The sequence below is a fragment of the Microcaecilia unicolor genome, chromosome 9, assembly GCF_901765095.1.
Source record: "Microcaecilia unicolor chromosome 9, aMicUni1.1, whole genome shotgun sequence".
Taxonomy (NCBI): Eukaryota; Metazoa; Chordata; class Amphibia; order Gymnophiona; family Siphonopidae; genus Microcaecilia; species Microcaecilia unicolor.
The window spans coordinates 138,971,648-138,997,436 of NC_044039.1; the positions used below are offsets into that span (position 1 = coordinate 138,971,648).

Consider the following 25,789-nt stretch of genomic DNA (forward strand, 5'->3'; position numbering starts at 1 on the left):
GGTGGAGAGAACAGAAAGACAGTGGACCATGTAGGAAGAAAAGGAAAGATGCTGGGCCATGTTGGGCATGCATGGATGGTAGAGAGAAAGAAGCAGCTGGACATGGGGAGGGTTAGGGACACAGAAGGGATAGTGGGCATGGAGGAGCATAAGGACATGGACAGAGAGGGTCAATGCTGGATAGAGGGTGGGACACAAGAGGACCAATGCTAAAGTTGGCGGAGGGGTGGTTAGAGACACAGAAGAGAGCTTATTATCAGGGAAAATGGTGTTAGACATGGGGAGGTGTAGGGACACAGAGGGGTGATGCGAAAAAAGGGGAGTAGGGATACAGAATGGAGATGCTGGGCAGGAGAAGTGAGATGCTGAACATGTGGGCAGGATAGGGACAGGGACACATAGGGAAGATGGATAAAGGATATGGAAGAAAAGAGGAGACAGGCTGCACATGAAGGGATGGCAAGAGGGGAGACAGGCTGCACATGAAGGGATGGCGAGAGGGGAGACAGGCTGCACATGAAGGGATGGCGAGAGGGGAGACAGGCTGCACATGAAGGGATGGCGAGAGGGGAGACAGGCTGCACATGAAGGGATGGCAAGAGGGGAGACAAGATAAATTTGAGGAGGAGGAAGAGAACTTGAAGAAAGCTGAACGTGAAAGATCAGTGCCAAACAGACATAGGGCAGGAGGTGAGAAAAGAAATTGCAAATGGAAAGGAGGCCTGGAAACAGAGTTAAGAGCACAGACGGAAGAAAGCAGAATCAAAGATTGGGAACAAGAAGATTGGAATAATAAAATCACCAGACTACAAAGATAGTAAAAATGATTTTATTTTCAGTTTAGTAATCAAATTATGTCGGTGTTGAGAATTTGCATGTGTTGGTTTTATTTTGCACTGTACAGGACATGCATTTCTTTGTTTCTCTGATGTTCCACAACATGCAGAGTCCTGTATCTCTGCTTTCAGTTTATGTTTGCACTTTTTTTTCTTGCGGTTCTGTATTTTGTATCAGGTGAGAGTCATAGAGGGGCATTTTTGATAGAACGTCTAAATCAGAACTTGGATGTTTTACAAAAATGTACAAATTGTGAATAGGAAAAAAGGTCATTTTCGAAAAAGATAAACGTCTATCTTGTGTGTTCAAAAAGGCTACGGACGTCTTGTGTTTTGGAAGTTTTGCGATTTGGACGTCCTTTTTTTTGTTCATTTTCGAACAAAAAAACGTCCAAATGCAAAACGTCCAAAACAGAGGAGGAGTGGCTTAATGGTTAGTGAAGTGGGCTTTGATCCTGGCAACATGGGTTCCATTCCCACTGCTGCTCCTTGTGACTTTGGGCAAGTCAAATGCACAAGGGGCATTTTTGGATATGACATCTAAGTCTGAATTTGGAAGTTTTTTGTAAAACGTCCAAAATCAGAACAGGAGAGGTCATTTTGTACAAAAAAAAAGTTCTATCTTTTCCTTTTGAAAATTGTCTGGAACAAAGTTTTGTGATTTGGATGTTTTATTTTTTGGTCCATTTTCAAACAAATACATCCAAATGCAAAACATACAAAATACACAAGAAAATCCACAATAAAGTGAAACCATTCACATGTTCTAAGTGTGGTAAAAGCTTTGGTTGTAATGTAAATCTCAACATGCATCAGAAAGTCCACATGGGAGAGAAACCATTTGCATGTATAGAGTCTGGTAAAAGCTTTGGTCAGAAGGTAAACCTCACAATGCACCAGAGAATACACACCGGAGTGAAACCATTTACATATCCTGAGTGTGGTAAAAGCGTTGGTTGGAAAGAAAGCCTCACATGGCATCAGAGAATCCACACAGGGATGAAATCATTTAGATGTACTGAGGAGGTAAAAGCTTCAGTTGCATTGGTACAGGTATTTAGGGAATGTGCACTCTTGCTATGAAGTATGGAAAAATAGCACTCTGGTATTTAGATATATGCAATGAGACCTCCTTTTCATCTATAGATCTGAATTCAAAGCCCAAATCTACTGATAAACAATAGACACAAGGCTTGGATGTTTTTAAAAAAATAGAAAGCTTGGCATCAGTGGAAAAGTGACATCCCAGGAAAGCAATAGGGCATCCTTGGGGGCACTGCAGTGGACTTTATAAAATGCTCCCAGGTACACATCTCACCATTGCTCCCTTACCTTGTCTGCTGAGCCCCCCAAAAACCCACCCAAAACCCACTATCCACAACTGTACACCACTACCATAGCCCTTACAGGTGAAGGGAGCACCAATATGTGGGTACAGTGGGTTTCTGGTGGGCTCACAGTTTCCTCCACGTGTAACAAGTAGGGGGAGGTAGAAGCCTGGGTCCACCTGTCTGCAGTGCACTGCACCACTACTAGACTACTCCAGGGACCTGCATGCTATTCTAATGGACCTGAGTATAACATCTGACGCTGGCAAGTAATATTTTTAATCACAATTGTTTGGGGTGGGAGGGGGATAGTGACCACTGGGGGGAGTATTCACTTGTTCAGAACCCTTATTTTATTATCCTCACTTTAATATTCCCTTATCTCTTGTTTGTCCTGTTTGTCTGTCCTAATTAGATTGTAAGCTCTGTCGACTGTCTTCTTCATGTTCAAGTGTAAAGCGCTGCCTATGTCTAGTAGCGCTATAGAAATGATAAGTAGTAGTAGTAGAGGTGATCCCCGATTCCCTCCAGTGGTCATCTGGTCATTGGGGCACCTCTTGTGTACAGTAGAGTAGCCTAGTGGTTAGTGCAGCAGACTGATTCTGGGGAAGTGGGTTCAATTCCCACTGCAGCTATTTGTTATAAAAACAGGTCTAGCTCAAAATGTCTTACATTTTAGTCTTAAGTTTTAGTCTTGTACGTTTTTGTTTTGTTCCATTATGGCTGAAAGATGTCTAAGTCTTAGGAACGCCCACATCCCACCCTGAACACACCCCTGGCACGCCCCCTTGAGATTTGGACGTCCTTCTGACGGACTTCAGAGAAAAACGTCTAAAGAGGTTTTGAAAATACTGATTTGGACGTTTTTGTGAGATAAACGTCCAAATGCAGACTTATGTCACTTTTTGGACGTTTTTCTCTTTTGAAAATGAGCCACATAGTCTACTTGTAACTGAGATAAATGATTCTACTGGTATGCGGTGTGTGTAGTAATCTGTATCAGTCCTTCTTGTTTCAGTTTCCCAGTAACAGGTATAAATGAAATAACTACTTCTGAAGGTTACAGGTATGGGCGGGGATGGAATGGATCTTAGCAGGGACAGGCGGGTATGGGTTAGATTACAGTGGTGTGCCTTGCCTATGCTTGTACCTTGTAAGTGTGCCATGAGATGAAAAAGGTTGAAAGTCATTGATATATGATGATACCTAGTGCATGGTACCATGTAATTTTCTACTAGCTGCCATGCATACTGCCACCCAGTGGTGGAAAGTGTAGCAATGTCAGTGGCCTTGGGTTATTCCAGAGTTTTCCAGAAATCTCTGGGAGACCATCCATACCAACACCATCAGATAACATCACCATTACTTGTGGCAGATTATCCTGTTGTCCTCAAAGTACATGTATTACCCATATACAAATTTGCTTCATCTGTTTTTTAAATTAAGAGCAAAATAAAGGTAGTTATTGCTATGTGCATGGGAAATATATTTGCCTCCCAATGAATATAATCAGCTAATCTTTCCTATTTCCAGCTCAGCTTCTTTTGCTTTACCTTGGCTGTACTGCTTTCATAAGCTCTCATAAGTCTTTCATGTAGACCTGAAGAAAAGGCTGTGATTCGCTCATTCTCTGCCAGAAGCTTCAGAGTCCCTTTTTCTAAATGGGAAATAATTCTGACAAATAAACAAAAATATTCATAAAACAGCTGAATAGGGAGGAGATATAAACCAAGAAACTGGTTTGGCCTTGTGAGAAGTGCACGTCCCTACTACGTACCCAGGTACAAGAGGTACAATTAAGTCTGATGGCATATTTTTCAACGCACATTTTATAATACAATGTCTGAAGGGAGAATGGCTTAGTACAAATATTTGCCTTCTGCTGGCCCTTTAAAGCCTATCAAATAGATATATACAAGGTAAACTTATACTGTTTCCAGAAGCTAAGACTATCATGGTTTAAAAAAAACATACATACTCAAAATGATAATCCAGAACTTGTACAGCAAAATATACGCAGTTATGTACACTCCGAAAATACTGCCTCTCTATTGCATCTGAAAGCAAATGAAGAACACAAGGGTTATTCACAAGATAACAAGTCTGAAATGTCAAAGATAGACAATACTATACACTCTACTGTTATCAACTGACTTTTCAGACAATTCAGTAGCTACAAAGATATTTCCATCTAGAACCAATCACACACTTGTAGTGTAGATGCAATCTCTACAGGTAAATGAAAAAACAGGTCATTAAAACTGAAGATTATGAGGATTTGCTGAAAAAAAATCATGTGAAGCTACGAAACTACATCTAAAATAGCATATGAAATTTAAAGTGATGAACATAGGAAAAAATAATTCCAACTACAAGTACAAAATTAGGAGTCAATAACAAAGAAAAAAACCCTTGGGAGTCAGTGAACAATACATTCAAATTTTCATCCCAGTATGCCACAGCTGCTGAAAAATCAAATAGGGATTATCTGAAAAGGGATGGAGAACAAAACCGAGATCATCATTATGCTTCTGTAGAGGTCTCTGGTGCATCCGTACCTCGAATACTCTGTGCGGTTCTGGTCACCCTCACCTCAAAAAAAAAAGATACAGTGGAACTAGAAAAGAACTACAAAAATGATAAAGGTGACAGAAAACCTCCCTTATGAAGAAAAGTTAAACTGATTAGGGATTTCCAGCTTGGAGAAAAGATGACAGAGGGGATATGATAGATGTTTACAAAATTATGAGTTGAGTAGAACAATTAAGGTTGAACAAGCATTTCCTATTTATCAAAAAAAAAAAAAAACACAAAACCAAGAGGATACCTGGGAAGGGGGGAGGATAGGGAGATGCTGGACACTCCGAGGAGGGGGGGGGGGAGTACATGGATGGGAATAGGGAGGGAGAGAGATGATGGACGTGCCAAGGGGCAGAAGGGAATAGGAAAGGACAGAGATGCAAGACACCATGTGGGGGGAGGGGAAGCATACAGAAGAAGAAATATGCTGGGTGGGGAACAGGGAAAGGAAATGCCGAACACCATGGACAGGCAGGTAGAGATGTGGAGATGCAGACATGAGGGGGTGGGCATTCCAATGTTCTGGAGTGGTGGGGGTGCAAGTCTGAAGTTTTGCCTAGAGTGTTAGATACTCAGGCTGGCCCTAGCTAGAGGACGTAGTCAAAGCAACCAACGTTCAAAAGAGGATTAGACAAGTCCCTAGAGAAAAAATACATTCGAACAATTAGTCAGTCAAGTAGACGTAGGATAGCCATTGGTTCATCCCTGGAAATTAACCACAGGAAAGAGATCTACTTTTTGGGATCTACTGGGTATGGGTAACCCGAATGAGGCACTCTCACACACAAGATGTGGGCTCGATGGACCAGAGTCCTTTCTCAACACGACTTCCATTATGTTCTCATGTTATATTCTTAAAGTAAAAAAACAGAGTCCACTGCAAACATAAGGCACCTGTAAGAAAAACAAAAGTTCAACTTGTGAAATGAAAAGTAATTTGTATTCTAGTTGCCTAAGGGGTATGAGCAGAAAATCCAGGTGAACAGATAACATACTACATCTAGATACAAATGATATGGTAAATGATAGGCGTTTAAATAGCTGAGGAAGACACTGGCCAACTTCAACAAAGGAGAAGGAGGAATTATCACAAAACAATTTAGCTCAGGAGGGGTATCCAAGATGGCACAGATAGGAAGGATGTGGGTTACAAAGAGGCATATTTTCAAAGCACTTTGGGAGGCTAAGTTCCATAGGTTTCTATGGAACTTTGGGAGGCTAAGTGCTTTGAAAATGAGCCTGAAAGGGTACTAAGGAAAACCACAGAAGATGGAGAAACGAAGACACCACTACAAAAAGCCACAGAAAAAAAGAAAGAATAGGGCATCTGATGACAACACAAAATCAAGGAGGCATAAAGTCCAAATAGGTAAATAATTTATTAGAATAAGTCTCAGAAGGGTTTTTATTACAATAAACTATTTACCTATTTGGACTTTACACCTCCAGCTACCCTACTTTCATTTTTTGCTTTTTACAAGGGGTCCTAAGCACCACTGTTTCTTACAACAGAGTTCTCTACTGTGATGGTGCAAAACAGAAAGGCATACCTCAGGCCCTGCAAAGCTGCTGTTCCTGGGACACCTTCATTACTTGCTAGACATCAACACCAGATGCGACATCATTGTTGAGCTCAGAAGTGGAAGCTGTGCCTCTATCTCTCTGATCAAAGTGTTTTGCTGTGGAGGGTGGCCAATGTGATGTCGATTTTTAAAAAAGGGTTCTAGGGGTGATTCAGGATATTACAGACCGGTAAGCCCGACGTCGTTGGCAGGAAAAATAGCAGAAACTATTATCCTATATAATAATTTGCACCATGAACGTTCCATGAAGCTGCCTGGGCCCATGCCTCCATTCTGATTGGTTGTGCCTGGGACTGAAGCCTCGGATGACGTCATCCAGAGAGCCCAAGCAACAGCAGTGTGGGCCCAGGCAACTTCATCGAACTTTCATGGAAAATAAAAGCTAAGAAAAAGAAAGGACAAAACCAACCCCCCAAGAAAAGCAGATTAAAAGAGCTTTGCTTGCTTGACCTCCCACCGGCCACCTGAACAGCAGCGCTGTCTCCAAACCCTCACGAGCACACGCACATTAAGCAGGTTCCAGCGCGCATGCAGGGAGCTCACCAGGCTGCTGCAGGATGCCAGCGGTGCAGCAAACACTGAGCAGGAGAGAGCAGAGGAAGACTCCCTGGCTCATGAGCCACTCTCTCCTGTGCCGCCTCAAGCCCTTCACGCGCCAATGGCCATTGCCAATGCTACTGCCCCGCGCTTCCATATCACAGGGTGCAGCCCAGGGTTCCCGGCTCAGCACCCACTCAAACAGAGGGAGGGAAGGGGGGGACAACAACCCTGGAACTGGGAGGGGGGACGCTGGAACTGGGAGGGGGGAACACAACCCTGGAACTGGGAGGGTGGACGAGGACCCTGGAACAGGGAGGGAGGGAGGGAGGGGGGAGGCCCTGGGACACACTCTCATTCTCACACACACACACTCTCTCAGACACACTCACACCCAGTCTCACTCTCTCTCTCACACACACACTCACACAGTGACTATCACACACACTCTCTCAAACACACTCAGAGGAAAACCTTGCTAGCGCCCGTTTCATTTGTGTCTGAAACGGGCCTTTTTTCACTAGTAAAGAATAAAATTACAGAACACATAGACAAACAGAGTTTAATGGGACAGAGTCAGCATGGGTTCAGCCAAGTGAAGTCTTGCCTCACCAATCTGCTTCCATTACTTTGAAGGCATGAATAAACGTGGATAAAGGTGAGGTGGTTGATGAAGTGTATCTCAATTTTCAGAAAGCTTTTGATAAAGTTCCTCATGAAAGACACCTGAAAAAATTAGAGTGTCATGGGATAGGACAATTAGTCAATTCAACCTAACTGATCGCTTCCTTACAAACTGGGATAATAGATGCGTAATGATCTTGGATGAAATTCCACCACTATGATCCATGACTACACGTAAACATAACCCTTCGCAGTGGTTTAACGACTTATTGAAAAACTTAAAATCACAAACTAGAAAACTGAAAAAAGCATGGAGCAAATTCAGAGATAACCTTGCCTTCACTACATGTAAACAATCACAAAGAAACTACAAATACGCCATCAAACATGCTAAAAGAGCCTACTATACACAAAAAATCGCAATGATTGGCACAGACATGAAGAAACAATTCCAACTAATAAAAAACCTCAAACACAGATCCAGTGACATCATCACCTTTAAACCATCCTTCGGCTGATCAATTGGCGAAGTACTTCAGTGAAAAAAATCATTAATCTTCGTAATTCAATCTCTCAAGATAACTTCACTGTTGACACCTTCCTTGATGAACTGGACCCTGGACTAGATGAAGCAGCGGTCGACCGTTATTGGACTAATTTTACCCCCCTTACTACTGAAGAAGTCATCAAAACCATCTCAAAACTCTCTAGGTCACAATGCCACCTTGACCCCTGTCCCAACTACCTCTTGAAAGGCGCCCCTTCATGCTTTATCTCAGATATCACCTCCCACTTAAACTTCTTACTTCAACGAGGCTCTTTCCCCACCAAGCATGGTAATATATTAGTAACACCTATTCCAAAGAATCCAAAGAAACCTGCAAACGAGGCTCTTTCCCCACCAAGCATGGTAATATATTACTAACACCTATTCCAAAGAATCCAAAGAAACCTGCAAATGACATTACCAATTACTGTCCAATTGCTTCCATCCCTCTAATCATCAAACTGTTGGAAAACAAAGTGACCTCACAACTTAATGAATATATTCCCTAAGTGCATCACTTTGCATTTATTTAATGCGAAGAAATGCAAAGTGATGCACTTAGGGAATAGAAATCCACGGGAGATGTATGTGTTAGGTGGGGAGAGTCTGATAAGTACGGACGGGGAGAGGGATCTTGGGGTGATAGTATCGGAGGATTTGAAGGCGACGAAACAGTGTGACAAGGCGGTGGCCATAGCCAGAAGGTTGTTAGGCTGTATAGAGAGAGGTGTGACCAGCAGAAGAAAGGGGGTGTTGATGACCCCGTATAAATCGTTGGTGAGGCCCCACCTAGAGTATTGTGTTCAGTTTTGAAGGCCATATCTTGCTAAGAATGTAAAAAGAATTGAAGCAGTGCAAAGAAAAGCTACGAGAATGGTATGGGATTTGCGTTACAAGACGTATGAGGAGAGACTTGCCGACCTGAACATGTATACTCTGGAGGAAAGGAGAAACAGTGGTGATATGATACAGACGTTCAAATATTTGAAAGATATTAATCCGCAAACGAACCTTTTCCGGAGATGCGAAGGCGGTAGAACGAGAGGACATGAAATGAGATTGAAGGGGGGCAAACTCAAGAAAAATGTCAGGAAGTATTTTTTCACAGAGAGAGTAGTGGATGCTTGGAATGTCCTCCCGCAGGAGGTGGTGGAAATGAAAACGGTAACGGAATTCAAACAGGTGGAGGAGTGGCCTAGTGGTTAGGGTGGTGGACTTTGGTCCTGGGGAACTGAGGAACTGAGTTCGTTTCCCAGCACAGGCAGCTCCTTGTGACTCTGGGCAAGTCACTTAACCCTCCATTGCCCACCGCATTGAGCCTGCCATGAGTGGGAAAGTGCGGGATACAAATGTAACAAAAAAAAAAAAACATGCGTGGGATAAACATAAAGGAATCCTGTTCAGAAGGAATGGATCCTAAGGAGTTTAGCCGAGATTGGGTGGCAGAGCCGGTGGCGGGAGGCAGGGATGGTGCTGGGCAGACTTATACGGTCTGTGCCAGAGCTGGTGGTGGGAGGCGTGACTGGTGGTTGGGAGGCAGGGATGGTGCTGGGCAGACTTATACAGTCTGTGCCAGAACTGGTGGTGGGAGGCGGGGCTGGTGGTTGGGAGGCGGGGATAGTGCTGGGCAGACTTATACGGTCTGTGCCCTGAAAAGGACAGGTATACACAAAAAGTAGCACATATGAGTTTATCTTGTTGGGCAGACTGGATGGACCGTGCAGGTCTATTTCTGCCGTCATCTACTATGTTACTATATTCAGAAATTTTCCAACCTTCATGAGTCCCAGTCGGGCTTCTGTCCTGCCCACAGCACAGAAACGGTCTTTCTAACCTTAATATCCAAATTCAAACATGAAATAGCAAATGGAAACAACATCCTCCTTTTACAATTTGACTTATCCAGCACTTTTGACATGGTTGACCATTCCATCCTTACTAAACTTTTGGACAAACTTGGGATTGGTGGAAACATTATCAACTGGATAAAAAACTTCATTACCACAAGATCCTACCAAGTCAAAGGGACTACAAATTTATCATCCCCATGGTCATAAGAATGCGGAGTACCACAGGGATCTCCACTCTCCCTGATATTTTTCAACCTTATGATGATTCCCCTTGTCCAGATTATTAACCAAACATGGCCTAAATCCTTTCATACACGCCGACGTCACCATATATATCTCCTTTAAATCCAACTTATCTGAAATATATGACAAATTCACTATTGGTATGACCACTCTAACCTCTTGGGCTAATGCTTTTAAAATGAAATAAAATAAAGAAAAAAACGCAGTGCCTAGTTCTCTCTCCCCAATACTCCTCTCACCTCCCAACTACTCTTAACACCCCTGATGTCAAACTCTCCATATCCGACAGCTTAAAGATCCTTGGAGTAACGATAGACAGCCATTTATCTTTTGATAACCACGCCAAATCCACCACAAAAAAAATGTTTAATATGATGTGGATATTGAAACGAGTGAAATCATATCTCCCATTCAACACTTTCCGGAACCTGGTATAGTCCACTGTTATTACCCACGCAGACTATTGCAACACTGTTTTTTTAGGATGCAAAACCCAAATACTGAAGAGACTCCAGACTCCCCAAAACACGGCAGCCAGACTTATTTTTGGCAAGACAAAATTCGAAAGTGCATCACCTCTTAGAGTGAAGCTTCATTGGCTCCCCATCAAAGAAAGAATAAATTTTAAGGCCCACACAATGATCCACAAGATCATACACAGTGAATCCCCTGGCTACATGAATGATTTGATTGACCTCCCTACCAGAAATAGATCTATGTCCTCACAAATTTATCTCAACCTACACCTTCCCAACTGCAGAGGAATTAAATACAAGACCTACTATGCATCCAGTTTCTCCTTATTGAGCAGCCAGCTTTGGAATGCTACCAAGATCTATCCGAACAATCAACGACTACTTACCCTTTAGAAAAACGTTGAAAGCTCATTTCTTTAAGCAAGCCTACTCTAATGACCCAACTTAATCTTATTAGCCTACACTCCAAATCTGTCCTGACACTGATAACGACCTCGTCATTGGTTATAAACCTACCCCACCTCCACATTCTCCCTTTACTCATCCCAACCTTTTCTTCTCCATCTCTCCTTCACCATATCCCTCCTTACCCCATTTTCCCCAACCTATCCTATCCTGTTTACCTTCCCTTATCCTAATCATACATTATTAAGCTTCATCATTACTATGTTTTATTACAGTTTGAAAATTTTCTCTCCTTATAAGACTTTGTATTTCAAATTACTATGTAAGCCGCATTGAACCTGCAATGTGTGGGAAAGCGCGGGGTACAAATGTAATAAATAAATAGGAGGCAAGGTTCTGGTGTGGATTAGGAATTGGTTATTGGATAGAAAACAGAAGGTAGGGTTAAATAGTCATTTCTCTCAATGGAGGAGGCTGAACAGTGGAGTGAAATTTAATGTGAATAAATGCAAGGTGCCCCACATTGGAAAGAATAATCCAAATCTTAGTTACCTAATGCTAGTATCCACTTTGAGGGTCAGAACTCAAGAAAAATATCTACGTGTCACTGATACGCCAAAATCTTCTGCTCAGTGTGTGGTGGTAGCCATAAAAGCAAACAGAATGCTAGAAATTATTAGGAGAGGGACGGTGAATAAGACCAAAAATACTATAATACCTTTGTATCACTCCATGGTGCGACCGCACCTTAAGTATTGCGTTCAGTTCTGGTCGCTGCATCTCAAAAAAGATACGGCAGAATTAGAAAAGATTCAAAGAAGAGTGACCAAAATGAAAAAGGGGATGGAACTCCTGTCATATGAGGAAAGGCTAAAAAGGTTAGGGCTCTTCAGCTTGAAAAAGAGACCAATAAGGGGAGATCTAATTGAGGTCTACAAAGTTCTGAGTGGTGTAGAATAAGTAGAAGAAAATCGATTTTTTACTCATTCCAAAAGTACAAAGACTAGGGGACACTCAAGGAAGTTACATGGAAATACTTTTAAAACAAAAAGGAGGAAATATTTTCTCACCCAACGAATAGTTAAGCTCTGAACTCTTTGCCGGAGGATATAGTAACAGCAGTTAGCATTTCTGGGTTTAAAAAAAGGTTTGCACAAATTCCTGGAGGAAAAGTCCATAGTCTGCTGAGACAGACACAGGGAAGCAACTGCTAGCCCTGGGATTGGCAGCATGGAACGTTGCTGCAAATTGGGTTTCCGACAGGTACTTTTGACCTGGCTTGGCCACAGTTTGGAAAACAGAATACAGGGCTAGACGGACCCGTGCAACATTAAAGAAAAGGCTTTGGAAAAAATGTCATCATATTCTGTGTCAAAATTGCCATCATATCCTGTGTCAGAATTTATTTCAGTGTTGCTGTAATTATCTCTTAATCCTGTCATTTATTAAGTGACAACATTCTCCAAACATTAATTCTGCAGGTGCAATCTTCTTGTGCTACAACATATTCGCTAAGAGGAGGGTAAAGATTTACAACTAGTCTGGATGCCCACAGGTCATCATTATGAGCAGGGATAAATTCTTTTGAGCTCATATTAGTGCCAGATAAAAGATAAATAACCTTGTGCCATTTTTTCTTCCAGTATTATAAAGAACAAATACCATGCTATCCTTGGCCCAGCAAAGAGATGTAATTAAAAACAATAGTGTTTACCTTGTTTATGTTCTTTTGAAGCAGGTCTCGGAGGCTTGAGGAAAAGGCTTAGGAGAAGAGAGGGGGGTGAGAAAGGAGGAATAAGTGGAAGAAATCTCTCCCATGACGCTTTGTTTGTCTCTTCATTATGTCTGTCTTTCCCCTGCATGTTCTCAGAAACTAACAATCTGTTTGTTAAAAGAAGTTACTTCTAACTAAACGTTAGATGATTTAAAGTACAGTGCACTCCATTTAAGTGCACGTTGGATAAGAGCACGCTCTGTTTACCTGCATGCCGTACTTCTGTCCTGTTTTTGGCACCATCGATTTCTATGGGGACAAACTTCATTTTAGCGCACCACTGATAAGTGCAAGATTTGCTTATATGCATGGTTCAAGACCGCTCCTCTGCAGGAAAGACTCCGAATAAGCAAACGCATGTAATATGGAAGCTGATTAGCGCGTGACAACCAACGAGATTTCAAATTTACTGCCTCTTTAACTGCCACAGGCAGAATAAGTGAATGAATGTTGTTAGGGTGTAAACCGGGGTCGTCATCATCGCGACAGAACTGTAAGACTAACACTGGCTGAACGAATAGAAGTTCTTAAAAAAATTAGAAAACAAAGAAAGTCAAGCATCTATTGCTAAAGAATATGATGTCAATCCCAGTCAAATTTCACGTGTTTTGAAGCAGAAAGACCAGCTTCTGGAAGACTGGCAAAACAATACAAATCCACAACGGAAACGAAAACGGGTGGGAAAAGCTGAGGAGGTAGAAGATGCTCTTCTTCGGTAGTTCTCTCGAGTCAGGAGCAGAAAGTTTCCTGTCAGTGGTCCACTGCTTATGGAGAAAGCTAGCCAGGTAGCAGAAGGTCTTGGACTAACTGAATTCAAAGCCACTGTTGGATGGTTGGAAAGATGGAAGGAGAGGAACAGCATAAAATTCAAGAAACAGCATGGTGAGAAACAAGATGCTGATGGCTTTGGTGCTGAAAATTGGGTTGTTTCAGTTCTTCCTACCATCTTGAAAGAGTTTGCACCTCGTGACATTTTCAATGCTGATGAAAATGGTCTCTACTGGCGAGAGATTCCTGATGGAACACTTGCATTCAAACATGCCAAAACTACTGGAGGTAAGACATCGAAGGACCGACTGACAATCCTCCTTTGCTGCAATATGGATGGGAGTGAGAAGTTGGAACCCCTCATCACTGGAAAGAGCAAACAGCCCCGTTGCTTCAAGAAAGTTAAGCTACTTCCTGTGTCATACGAGGCTAACGCAAATTCATGGATGACTGGGGAAATTTGGAAGCAGTGGCTAAAGAAGTTAGACACTAGAATGCGGGCACAAAAGCATCAGATTTTGCTGCTTTGTGATAACTGTGCTGCACACAAGGATGATGTCAGGCGTCAAGGTGATCTTCCTGCCACCAAACACTACCTCTCTGATCCAACCTCTGGATCAGGGCATAATAGCCAATTAAAAAAAACATTATCGGGCTCTTGTGCTACGTCATCTGATGAGCGTTATGGATGACCAGACTGGGAAGGATAAACGTGCTGTTGAACTGGCTCATAATCTATCACTGTTGGATTCCCTATATGTGCAGAAAGAAGCCTGCAATCATGTTACACAGGCAACCATTGTGAACTGCTACAAGCAGGCAAGCTTTGTTAAGGATGTGAAGAGGGACGAAATAGGTGCAGCTGTTGCAAACGCGTCAGATGAAGAGGTTATTGACATCACAGCCAGTTTTACTGAAGAGAAGTTCCATCGCTACGTACCTGTTGATTACGATCTACAAACAGCTGAAGACAGCACTGATGTTGAGATATGCTCCTACATGCAGGCAACAACGTCTGATGATGGAACAGATGAATGAAGAAATGAGCTGCGAGGCACATGCTGATGAAATTCAACAACCTCCTCCTGTCACTTTTGCAAGAGCGCTGGAGAGTCTCAACACCGTGCGGGCCTATCTGGAGGCCACTGGATGTCAGTGCTATGAGTTTTTACTGTCTGGCAGACGTAGTCTATGGAACTCACAGACCCAAGAGTGTACAGAGGACTATAATTGATTACTTCAAGCCAGCCTAATATCAGTTACCTGAGACTGTATACTGTACATATAATAAACAGTACTGTACATATGTTAATCAGATGTCAAGCTTCTTTGGGTCACAACGGTTAAGTGCACGCTCTGGTTAACTGCATGCATTTCTTTGGTCCTAGACCCTTGCACTTAAGCAGTCTGCACTTAAGCGGATTGCACTGTAAATGTTTTGCATGTGTATTCACTTACGTCTTTCTGTTTTTTGGAGTGAAACCGAAGCAGAAGGGAACTGCTGGGTGGGGGGGAGCTCTTTTACCTAGTTTCCCTCTTTGCCTTGGAAGAAAAAGGCATCCATTATCTGTTCGCTATGGTAACAAGGCATACATCTTATTGAGCTCAGTGTTTAGGTAAATAATTTTTTGCATGCAGTTTCTTTCTGCTTTTGAGAACTAAATTCAGTGTTATGCTATAGCTGTGAAAGAGTAAATGATTAAATTTTTAAGCTCTCTCTTTTTGGATATAGCATTTCTTTTGGGCCATGATTCAATTTTTGGTTTTGTGCCTTTTGCATTATTTTTGGTTTATGTTTTGCTGGCAAATAAATCATGTCATGACTTACAATACCTTAAGGTTTATAAGCAATAACATACAATGCTTATGTTTTAAACAGTGGTGCACCTTTTTGAAATTCAAATTGAATTCAAAAGCAAATTCCAAATTACCATTTCAAAATTATATGCATGCATTTCATATTTGAAATAAAAACAGATGTGTTATTCTCAATAATGTATGTATATACATACATCCAAAACAAAGAAGGACCTGCGGTATCTGTTTCTTTCTATCATTTATCGACACCTATTATTATAGTAGGCAGTTAGGTACACAAACACTTTGCACGTGTCTTCCGTCCAGCTGACACAGAACATCATTGCACATGCATTATGGAACGGTATGAGAATAATATGTGAATAGTTTCAAGTTTGAATTGTATAAGTTTATGTGGCTACATGTGTAAGAGTGATTTACAGTTATGCATGAACCTTGTCAGAACAGAGGCCCCTATCAATGTCACCCGTGCTCTGCCTTGAAATGCCTCTATCAGGGAATACTGTGGACCCACAGATGCAGTCCTCACCTAGACCATTTACATTAGCTTGTTTGGCCTACACACACATATATTTGAACATGTTTTCTTTTTGACCTAATTTGTATACGCAAAACTAATTTTTTTTAAGGTACTTATTATTTCTCACACTCTTTTTTGAGTGATTTGCACTAATACACCTATCAAGTATTTCCAAGTGTTACATATATATTTTTAGGGGTCCTCCGCTTGGTAGCTTGTGTTTTGAACATTTACATTCCTATCTTTAGTACAAACAGGAGGGTTTTATTTACACAACATCTGGTTTTCCCTTCTAACAATACTTTTTTTTTTTAATAAAGCTGTTCTTATATGCCACTGATGCATCCAAGTGTCAAAGAAATTCTAGGATTTTCTACACACTGTGGTTTTTCACCTGTATCATAAGGTCATCATGTGATATGTAATGCATTCATTATTGTTGACACCTATAATATGCATGATATAAGGTTTTGACTATACCATGTCACTGTATATTGTACATGTGTTATGTTCCATCATCAACATGTGTAGACTGGACTTAGGTTTACCATGGATACCCATTTTAAGCAATCAGAGGACTGGTCGCAGCCTGATTTGGACTTTGGGTTCTGCCATGGTTACCAACTTTGAACACCTGGAGGCCAGATTACAGCCCAAGTTACCTATTTACAATGAACATTTCTTTTATGTGCATGGACACTTAGCAGTTTTATCATTTCTACCCCAGTACCTACTGGTAGCAATTATTGCAAGTCTCCAAGAAGAACATATCCAGTATCTAGTCACCCTGGTGGACTGCTTATAGGGTACTAGAACATCGCCTACTGGAAATGTTTATTGGATGCTTAACCTTTAACCTTTACCGATCAGATACCGCATTCAATTCAAGCTTCTCCTTCTTACCTACAAATGCACTCAGTCTGCTGCCCCTCACTATCTTTCTACCCTCATCTCCCCTTACGTTCCCGCCCGTAACCTCTGTTCACAGGATAAATCCCTCCTCTCAGTACCCTTCTCCACCACCGCCAACTCCAGGCTCCGCTCATTCTGCCTCGCCTCACCCTATGCTTGGAACAACCTTCCTGAGCCCTTACGCCAAGCCCCCTCCCTGCCCGTCTTCAAGTCTTTGCTTAAAGCCCACCTCTTCAATGCTGCGTTCGGCACCTAACCCTTACCGTTCAGTGAATCCAGACTGCCCCAATTTGACTGCCCCTATCGGACCAACCGTTCACTTTTTCAATGCTGATGAAAATGGTCTCTACTGGCGAGAGATTCCTGATGGAACACTTGCATTCAAACATGCCAAAACTACTGGAGGTAAAACAACGAAGGACCGACTGACAATCCTCCTTTGCTGCAATATGGATGGGAGTGAGAAGTTGGAACCCCTCGTCACTGGAAAGAGCAAACAGCCCCGTTGCTTCAAGAAAGTTAAGCGACTTCCTGTGTCATACGAGGCTAACGCAAATTCATGGATGACTGGGGAAATTTGGAAGCAGTGGCTAAAGAAGTTAGACACTAGAATGCGGGCACAAAAGCATTGTCTATTAGATTGTAAGCTCTTTGAGCAGGGACTGTCTCTCTTTGTTAAATTGTACAGCGCTGCATAACCCTAGTAGCGCTCTAGAAATGTTAAGTAGTAGTAGTAGTACCATCCAGGTGGTTAACATCATTGACTTGGTTCAAGTGACATTTTATTTCCAATGAACTGATAAAACTTTTGACTTCTATGGACAGTAATTGCAACTTTTGCATCATTTGGTTTGCATATGGACATTGAACAAGACATTGCATACAATCTTATATTAACCCATGATGTCATGTTATATGCTTTCCTGTTCATGTGTACTGTTGAGGTCATTGCATTTACCTCATTGCAATTCTGAACTTGCACATGTTATATTGATATTCACGAATGCCTTGGTGAACAAGAGTGCACACATTGTTTGTCCTTTAGGTAGTGTTTCAAGCCCCTTTGGCTTCTTTGCAAGCCAAGGGTCCATGAAAGAGGGGGATATGTAGGGACAAAACCCTGCATAAAGCACTATTCTACAGTATAAGCCTGACTTTTACAGACTTGGACATTGTCAGCTCTCATGCAGAGGCTTGGTACAGTGAGAGGCCTCTAGGACAATGTGGAAACATCCAGGCTAACAAAGGTAAAACAATTGCTTGCAACAAAAACTCCTGTTTACTGTACCTGGGACAGAACAAGAACATCCTGACATCATGTTCCAGTCACTCTGGCACCAAGACATGAGGAGAGGGTATAACAGCCCCTTCCTTGAAGCAGTCATCAGTTAGCTGGCGGTTCGTTAAACTGTGGCATCCCTCTCCTGCTCGCTCTTGCCTGGCTGGGAAGAGCTACCTGCTTCCAGAGTGCCTGAGTTCCTGAACATGTCCCATCATGAGCACTCTACCAAAACCCTTATCCACACTCTTATCACCTCCCGTCTTGACTATTGCAACCTACTACTCACCGGCCTCCCTCTTTGCCATCTCTCTCCTCTTCAATCAATCCAAAACTCTGCTGCGCGACTCATTTTCCGCCAAAGTCGCTATGCCCATATTAGCCCTCTCCTTAAGTCACTTCACTGGCTCCCTATCCATTTCCGTATTCTATTCAAACTTCTCCTATTGACCTATAAGTGCATTCATTCTGCCGCTCCCCAGTACCTCTCCACTCTTGTCTCCCCCTACGTTCCCCCTCTAGTGCTCCGTTCTGTTGATAAATCTCTCTTGTCTGTCCCTTTCTCCTCTACTGCTAATTCAAGACTCCGCTCCTTTTATCTCACTGCACCTCACCTTTAGATTGTAAGCTCTTTTGAGCAGGGACGGTCCTTCCCCATGTTAAACTTGTACAGCACTGCTTAACCCTGGCAGCGCTATAGAAATGCTAAGTAGTAGTAGTAGTAGAATGGATTTCCCAAGCCTGTACGTCTAGCCCCATCTTTAGCCGTTTTCAAGTCCAAACTCAAAACCCACCTCTTTACCACTGCTTTCGACTCTTAACTCACTTACCCTGTCCTTTGTCCTCACCTCTTTATTCCCTTACCCTTAATTGTTCTGTTTACCTGTCTTATCTAGATTGTAAGCTCTTTGAGCAGGGACTGTCTTCTGTGTATGGTGTACAGCGCTGCGTATGCCTTGTAGCGCTATAGAAATGATAGATAGATAGATAGATAGATAGATAGATAGATAGATAGATAGATAGATAGATAGATAGATAGATAGATAGATAGATAGATAGATAGATAGATAGATAGATAGATAGATAGATAGATCATCAGTTCCTGACCACTGAGGATTAAGAGTCATGAGTTATCATCTGTCAGGTTGAACTGCTGTTTCCTTTGTGCCTAGTAGTGCTTGGGGGTGTTAGGTATCCTATATTTCAGGATTAGGCTAGTGTGTGCTCTCTTAGTTTCCTGGACAGGTACTCAACATACTGTACCTTTATTTTTGGGTGATTTTGCATAATCTGTCTCATCTGTTATTGCTGTCAACATTGGCTAATAAAGAGCTTTTCCATTTTTATAATAACATCTCAGCCTTGTTTCTCTATTGCTCTCAGTAAAAATATAACTGTAAGGTATCTGGACTACTGTAGATAAGGATTGTGAGTGGTAAGTTCGAGATGCAGAGTGTTAAGCTAAAAAATGTTTTGAGCATTAAGTTTTTACTGAAGGTTTATAAAAAAAAGTAAACAATAAAAATTTCAAAAGGTATCTCCAACAGTCAAATGGTAAACACACTATTATCGTCCAATAACAGATACATATTCCAGTAAACCCTTCCTAACCCTACCCCTCCTCTTTGCTAACCCTCTCCTGAGGTTTGCTAAAATGTGATTTGTCCCCACAGGGTGCACTGAGGTACATGCAGGGAGGGCACCCACAGCTGGAGGGGATGTGGATGGATGGAGTCGCTCATGGGTGGGATGGAGGGAGGGGGCAAAAATTGGTAAGGGGGACATAAATGGAGGGTAGGGAAGGGAAAAGGGGAACCACAGCACATGGGATAGAAGGGGATGGAGAAGAGAAGGGGATATGGTGCTGATGGATATACAGGAAAGGGGGACATGCTACTCATGGATGCTTGCTTTTTTTGAAATGCATATCTTTTTAAATTTTGTATTTAGCAGAGTATGGAAGAAAATGATTTATGTTACTTTTACCAATATTTTTACTGCTTGTAGAATCTGGCTTTCTTGGGGGGGAGGGAGGAGATTACTTGCAGCGGGGACAGGTTAGATTTATGTCCCTGTGCAGCTCTCTACTCAAAAGGGACAAATTTTGATTCTTAGATATTAGAGGAGAAAGAAGAAATCTTTGGATTTTCAGGAAGCAGAGGTTGAAGTTTTCAATTCTATTCTAAGGTGGAAAATTTGGAGAATATGGCGAGTTGCTATTAATTTCCTTACATAGCAATTAGTTTATCCACTTGATATGTTTAAATGCTATTTGAATGAAGTCTTTAAGGTTTCACCAAAAGCTATTCTTCCCTGTGTCTAGAATTTTCTGCTTACCTCCTTTTAAGAAAAAAAAAAAAAAAAAAAAAAAACGAGGTTCAAGGACTTGTGCTGGACCCCCCCTCACCCCCCCACCCCCACTTTGAGAACAGTCTTCATGTAATAGAAAACTTTGCTTTGTTTGATATTTGTCCATTAGGGTTTAAAACCTTACAGCTGCCACAAGAAGAAAGAAAAAAATGCTGGTTTTTTTTAGTATTAATATTATTTTAATGTGTATTGTTTTTACATATTTTAGATTGTATGTAATTTTTATTCTATTTATATATACACCAGAGCAATAAATATTGTTTTTATTGAATCCTGAGGTTTGTCTAGCCTTCCTTGGTTCCCACTCCTTTGTATACTATTATTTTTCTCGTGGGACTTTGCAGTTTGGTTACCTGTTGGTTTTTGAATACTTGGAATGTCATAACATTCTATATCAATCACAGTTTTGGGTTTAGAAAGGGCTCCAGTATGGAATCTCTGCTTGGTTTACTGGTTCATGGTATTAGACTGTGGGGTATTGGTTATCAGGCCATAATTCTCCAGTTGATTTTTTTGATAGCTTTTGATGTTATAGATCATGCTATTTTACTGAAAATGTTAAATGAAACAGGTAATGTTGACAGGATATTAACTTGGATTAAGGGCTTTATTTTATTTTTTTAGAAGACAGGACTTACATGGTGAAATATCAAGCCTTGCTTTCTAATTCTCAAAAGACTAAGCATGGGGTCCCACAGACCCTGCCCCTCCTCCCCCAATCCCCCCACCCCGCCATCTCCAATATTGTTTAACAAAAGAGCACTCTGCTTGGGTTTCACTTCTTCATGATTAAAATGCTGGTATACTTAATCTGTCTCTCCCTGTCAATTTTAGGGCACAGACCGTAAGTCTGTCCGGCACTGGTCCTACTTCCAAACTACTGGAGTTGCAGTTGACGTCCATTCCAGCCTTGATCAGTACAAATCACAATTATCAAATGTCAAAGCAAGTTCGAAAATTTCATAGCTGTTAGACATAGACGATTTGAAAGAACATGGAAAATCTAAGACTGAACTTATTATTCAACACTTCACAAATTCCACTGAAATATCCTCACTGAAAATGTGGACTTGGCAAATACAGTAATACCTCGGTTTTCGTTGACTTCGGTTATCGTCAATTTTTTCCGCGAAACATTTGTCTCGGATTTCGTCGGCGTGCCCACATGACCTCGCTGCTAATTTTGCCAAAACAAAGGGCAACCCATGCATTCTTCTGCTCAGTGTGGCGTTGTTTCTCGTTGTGTGAGCATCACCCCACGCGACTAACCAAACAATTCCATATGGAAATAATTGCCTCGGTTTTCGTTGGTTTCGGATTTCGCTGATTGTTTTCGGACGGATTATCGACAAAAATCGAGGTATCACTGTATTTGCCAAGTCCACATTTTCAGTGAGGATATTTCAGTGGAATTTGTGAAGTGTTGAATCATTTATCATTATAAACAAACATTGAAAATACAGAAAAAAAACCTGAAATGCTGAACAGCAGCATCATTAAATACCAACAGCTTGGAAAAAAAACCCCCTACAAATACTTAGGAATTCTCAAAGTTTCTGAAATTATGCATGATCAGATTAAAAACAAAACTAGGACAGAATGTGTTAGGCAGGTTTGAAAAATGGAGGAAATACGGCATAGGCTGTACCCGTACTTCAATGCGCTGCTGGCACAGCTGAATGGACACAATCAAATTTAGACAGTCTAGACTGGAAAACTAATGACTATATATCATGCTCTTAACCTACACAGGGCTCTTTTACTAACCTGCAGTAACCACTAACATATGCTTACTGCGGGGCAAGCTCAGGCATCTCGTGGCAGTTCTCATATGCATGCACTACACACACTCTAAAAAATAGTTTTTATTTTTAGTGCTGGGGGTGGTCTAGGGGTGGAGAGTAAACGTATTCTGCATTAATCGGTTAGCACAGCTACATTGCTGCATAATAACCAATTAGCACACGAGCCATTACCACCTTCAAAATAGGCGACGGTAAGTGCTCACCCGCTAATGACAACACACTAATGGGAAAATTAGCGCATGGCCATTATCGCTGAAATAGAAAAATCAGCCATTTCTTGGCAGCACTAAAAGTGGCCTTAGCGAGCGGGAAAGACCAGGCCACTTTTCAGAGCTGCTTAGCAAAAAGGCCCCAAAATGATATAGACAGACTATCTTTCATGGAAGAATGATGGATGAGTTTATTACAACTGAAAAACTGTGGAAGAGGAAACAAGAGTCCAAAAGGATTACATCCTAACCAGCAAAGAGCAACTACTTATCAAAGTACAAAAAACTCAATGGAAACTAAAAAGGAATACAAAAAGAAATTGAAAAAATTGAAAAAAAAAACAGTTGCATGGGCAATATTTGAAAAATATGGACAGCAAAGCTGAGAAAAACATGGAAATGAATAACAAGAATGGAAGTCTATAAAAAAAACCAAACATTCATTTTTGCTGCAACAAGCAACAATTCAAACATGTCATGAAGACATAATTTGAAAAAAAATTAGTGATGACAGTAAATGTAGACTGTGTAAAGAAAAAGAGCAAACTGAAGACCACATTATCGCTGGCTGCAGCAAGATTGCCCAAACAGAATATAGGAAACTACATGACACAGTTGCCAGATTAATTCACTGGCTTTTAGGTAAAAAGATATGCAACTTTTCAAAAAGTTCCTGCAACAAGATAATGCAAAATGCTGTTTCAAACTTTATCCTATATAACTGCTTATAATTTGATATTGTTACACAATACAACCTTGTAAAATAATTCATAAACTAATTTTTGAAAAGTTTCATACGGCCATGTATAGATTTACTCAACATTTGTCCTTTATCAGAATATTTATAACTAGGAGGAGTGGCCTAGTGGTTAGGGTGGTGGACTCTGGTCCTGGGGAACTGAGTTCGATTCCCACTTCAGGCACAGGCAGCTCCTTGTGACTCTGGGCAAGTCACTTAACCCTCCATTGCCCCAGGTAAAAATAAAGTACCTGTATACGTAAGCCGCATTGAGCCTGCCATGAGTGGGAAAGCGCGGGGTACAAATGTAACAAAAATAAAATAAAATAATATGTATGTACTAAATTGACTGAATTGTAAGCCACATTGAACCTGAACTCTGTTTGGGATAATGTGGGATACAAATATCATTATAAATAAAATACTTTTTTTTTTTTTACACACTATATCAGAGTTAGCACTAGAGCATCAGAGCATGAGATTTTTTGAGATGCTGATAGAGGTATGGCTAGTGAACACACTGTTGCAACCATTATCTCCATAAAAAGGGGCAAGATGAAAGCATGTTATTTACAAAAACACAACTTTAACTTTCATTGCAATTTTACTTTACACCTACTGACCTTCACACCCCTTGAGAAATTCATGGTTATCCTCCCCATCTTTGGTAGATACCCCTCTTGAAGTTAGCAACTGTAGAATAAAGAATAGCTCCAGGAAGATGTTTGGCACCAGATTTTCTGAAGGGAAAAAGAGAGAGAAAGAGAATAGATCATAACACAACACATGATATTTTTGGTCAATAACTTCCATTAATTTTCCAAAGCACAAGCATCCAACAGCTATTTGGAAAATTGGTAAAAGCGGTAGTGTATCCTACTTGCAGCAAACTCAAATCTGCTCCAAACAAAACAGTACTCACTACCGAAGAGGTAAAGGCAGTGAAAGAGGATGGACCACAGGAGCTATGACCCTACCAAAGTTTTGCTCCACAGAGCATCGGCAACCAGGGAGATGTAGAATTAGGGTATTAGCTTATTTTGTTTGGCCCTCTCAAGCAAAAAGATGTTCTGCTGCCCCTGAGAAAAAGTGAAGATCAGGTAGTGAAGCATTTTCTAAAACTGCTCTTTGGGGGTTTTTTTTTTTTTTCCCGTTTTGTTTTTTTTTTTTGGGGGGGGGGGGGGGGGGGGAGGTTGGGAGGACTAAGGAAAAGAACAGCAACTCAAATTCAAGTAGAACTGAGAACAGTAGGCTCCCATTTTTTACTCTTTGTTTTATCACACCCCATATCTTAGTGGAGAGTAGCCTAGTGGTTAGTGCAGCAGACTGATCCTGGGGAACTGAGTTCGATTCCCACTGCAGCTCCTTGTGACTCTGGGCAAGTCACTTAACCATCCATTGCCTCTGGTACAAAATAAGTACCTGAATACATGTAAACCGCTTTGAATGTAGTTGCAAAAACCTCAGAAAGGCGGTATATCAAGTCCCATTTCCCTTTCCCTTAATGCTTTTAAACTGACAATCTCACATTTCTGCTACTCTTCCGTTTCTTCAGGATCCCCTGCCTCTCAAATACAGGGGAAATTTTATAACTAAGCACTTACATACTAGTGAATGTTAAAAAAAAAGCATACACAACTCTCCATTTGAAAAATTATCAGAAAGAATTTATGCACTTACATTTCTCTGGCAAGCACAAATGTTTTAGGTTATTTTATGTGCATATTTTACAAAGTATAGCCATACGTTACACCCCGGGGAATTGTATGTCAAAATTTTCACAATTATGGTGTTGGTGTGCTCCAGGGGTGCTATTATCCCTGGGAGTAATTCAATTTGTTTTTTGCTTCCCTCCCCCCCCCCCCCAAAAAAAAAAAAAAAAAAAAAAAAAACTTAGTGGCCCAAACCCCCTTTCACTTCCCACCCTTCCCCACCAAAATCCATGGTGGCCTCCTCTCCCTCTCCAGCAACACACACACTGCTGGCTCCCTTGCACCTCTGTCCTGACCCCCATGCTCACCTAAAAAGCCTCAGTTGCTCAAATGTCCACCCCAGACTCTCCCCCAAGACTTCCCACATAATTTTTCAATACAGCAATCCCCCGCTAACAATCTCAACCTCCACAATCCTTCCCACTCCACTATAAATCAGCAGAACCTTTGTATCTCTTAAAATGTCATACGCCTCCAGGATCTTCCCAGTTCTCCCAAGAACCCCTCAACATCTCCCCAGAACCCGCCCCCCCCCCCCAAAAAACAGACGCCCTCCTTCTACCTCTAAAGGAATCAGTCTCTTCCCAGTTCTCCCAAGAACCCCTCAACATCTCCCCAGAACCCACCCCCCCCCCCCAAACAGACAACCTCCTTCTACCTCTAAAGGCAGGTAGTTATTTATTTATTGCATTTGTACCCCACATTTTCCCACCTATTTGCAGGCTCAATGTGGCTTACATAATACCGTCAAAGGCGTTTGCCCAGTCGGTTGATAACAAATACAGGTTGTATAGAGATCGAATGAGGTATATGTGGAGGATCGGAAAGGATGAAGATTGTGTGATGTCCGGTACGATCATTAGTCATGTTATGT

The 25,789-nt window shown here is 41.5% G+C and overlaps 1 protein-coding gene across 1 annotated transcript in view; it reads right to left on the reverse strand.

Moving 5' to 3' along the window:
* The window catches only part of CDAN1 (codanin 1), a 270,195-nt gene that overhangs the window by 213,912 nt on the left and 30,494 nt on the right, over positions 1-25,789 (reverse strand). Inside the window, exons 5-7 of the mRNA XM_030214355.1 lie at positions 23,827-23,943; positions 4,143-4,221; positions 3,718-3,838 (exon numbers count right to left, since the gene is read on the reverse strand). Coding sequence (XP_030070215.1) covers positions 3,718-3,838; positions 4,143-4,221; positions 23,827-23,943 — 317 coding nt within the window. The remainder of the gene's footprint in view (positions 1-3,717; positions 3,839-4,142; positions 4,222-23,826; positions 23,944-25,789) is intronic.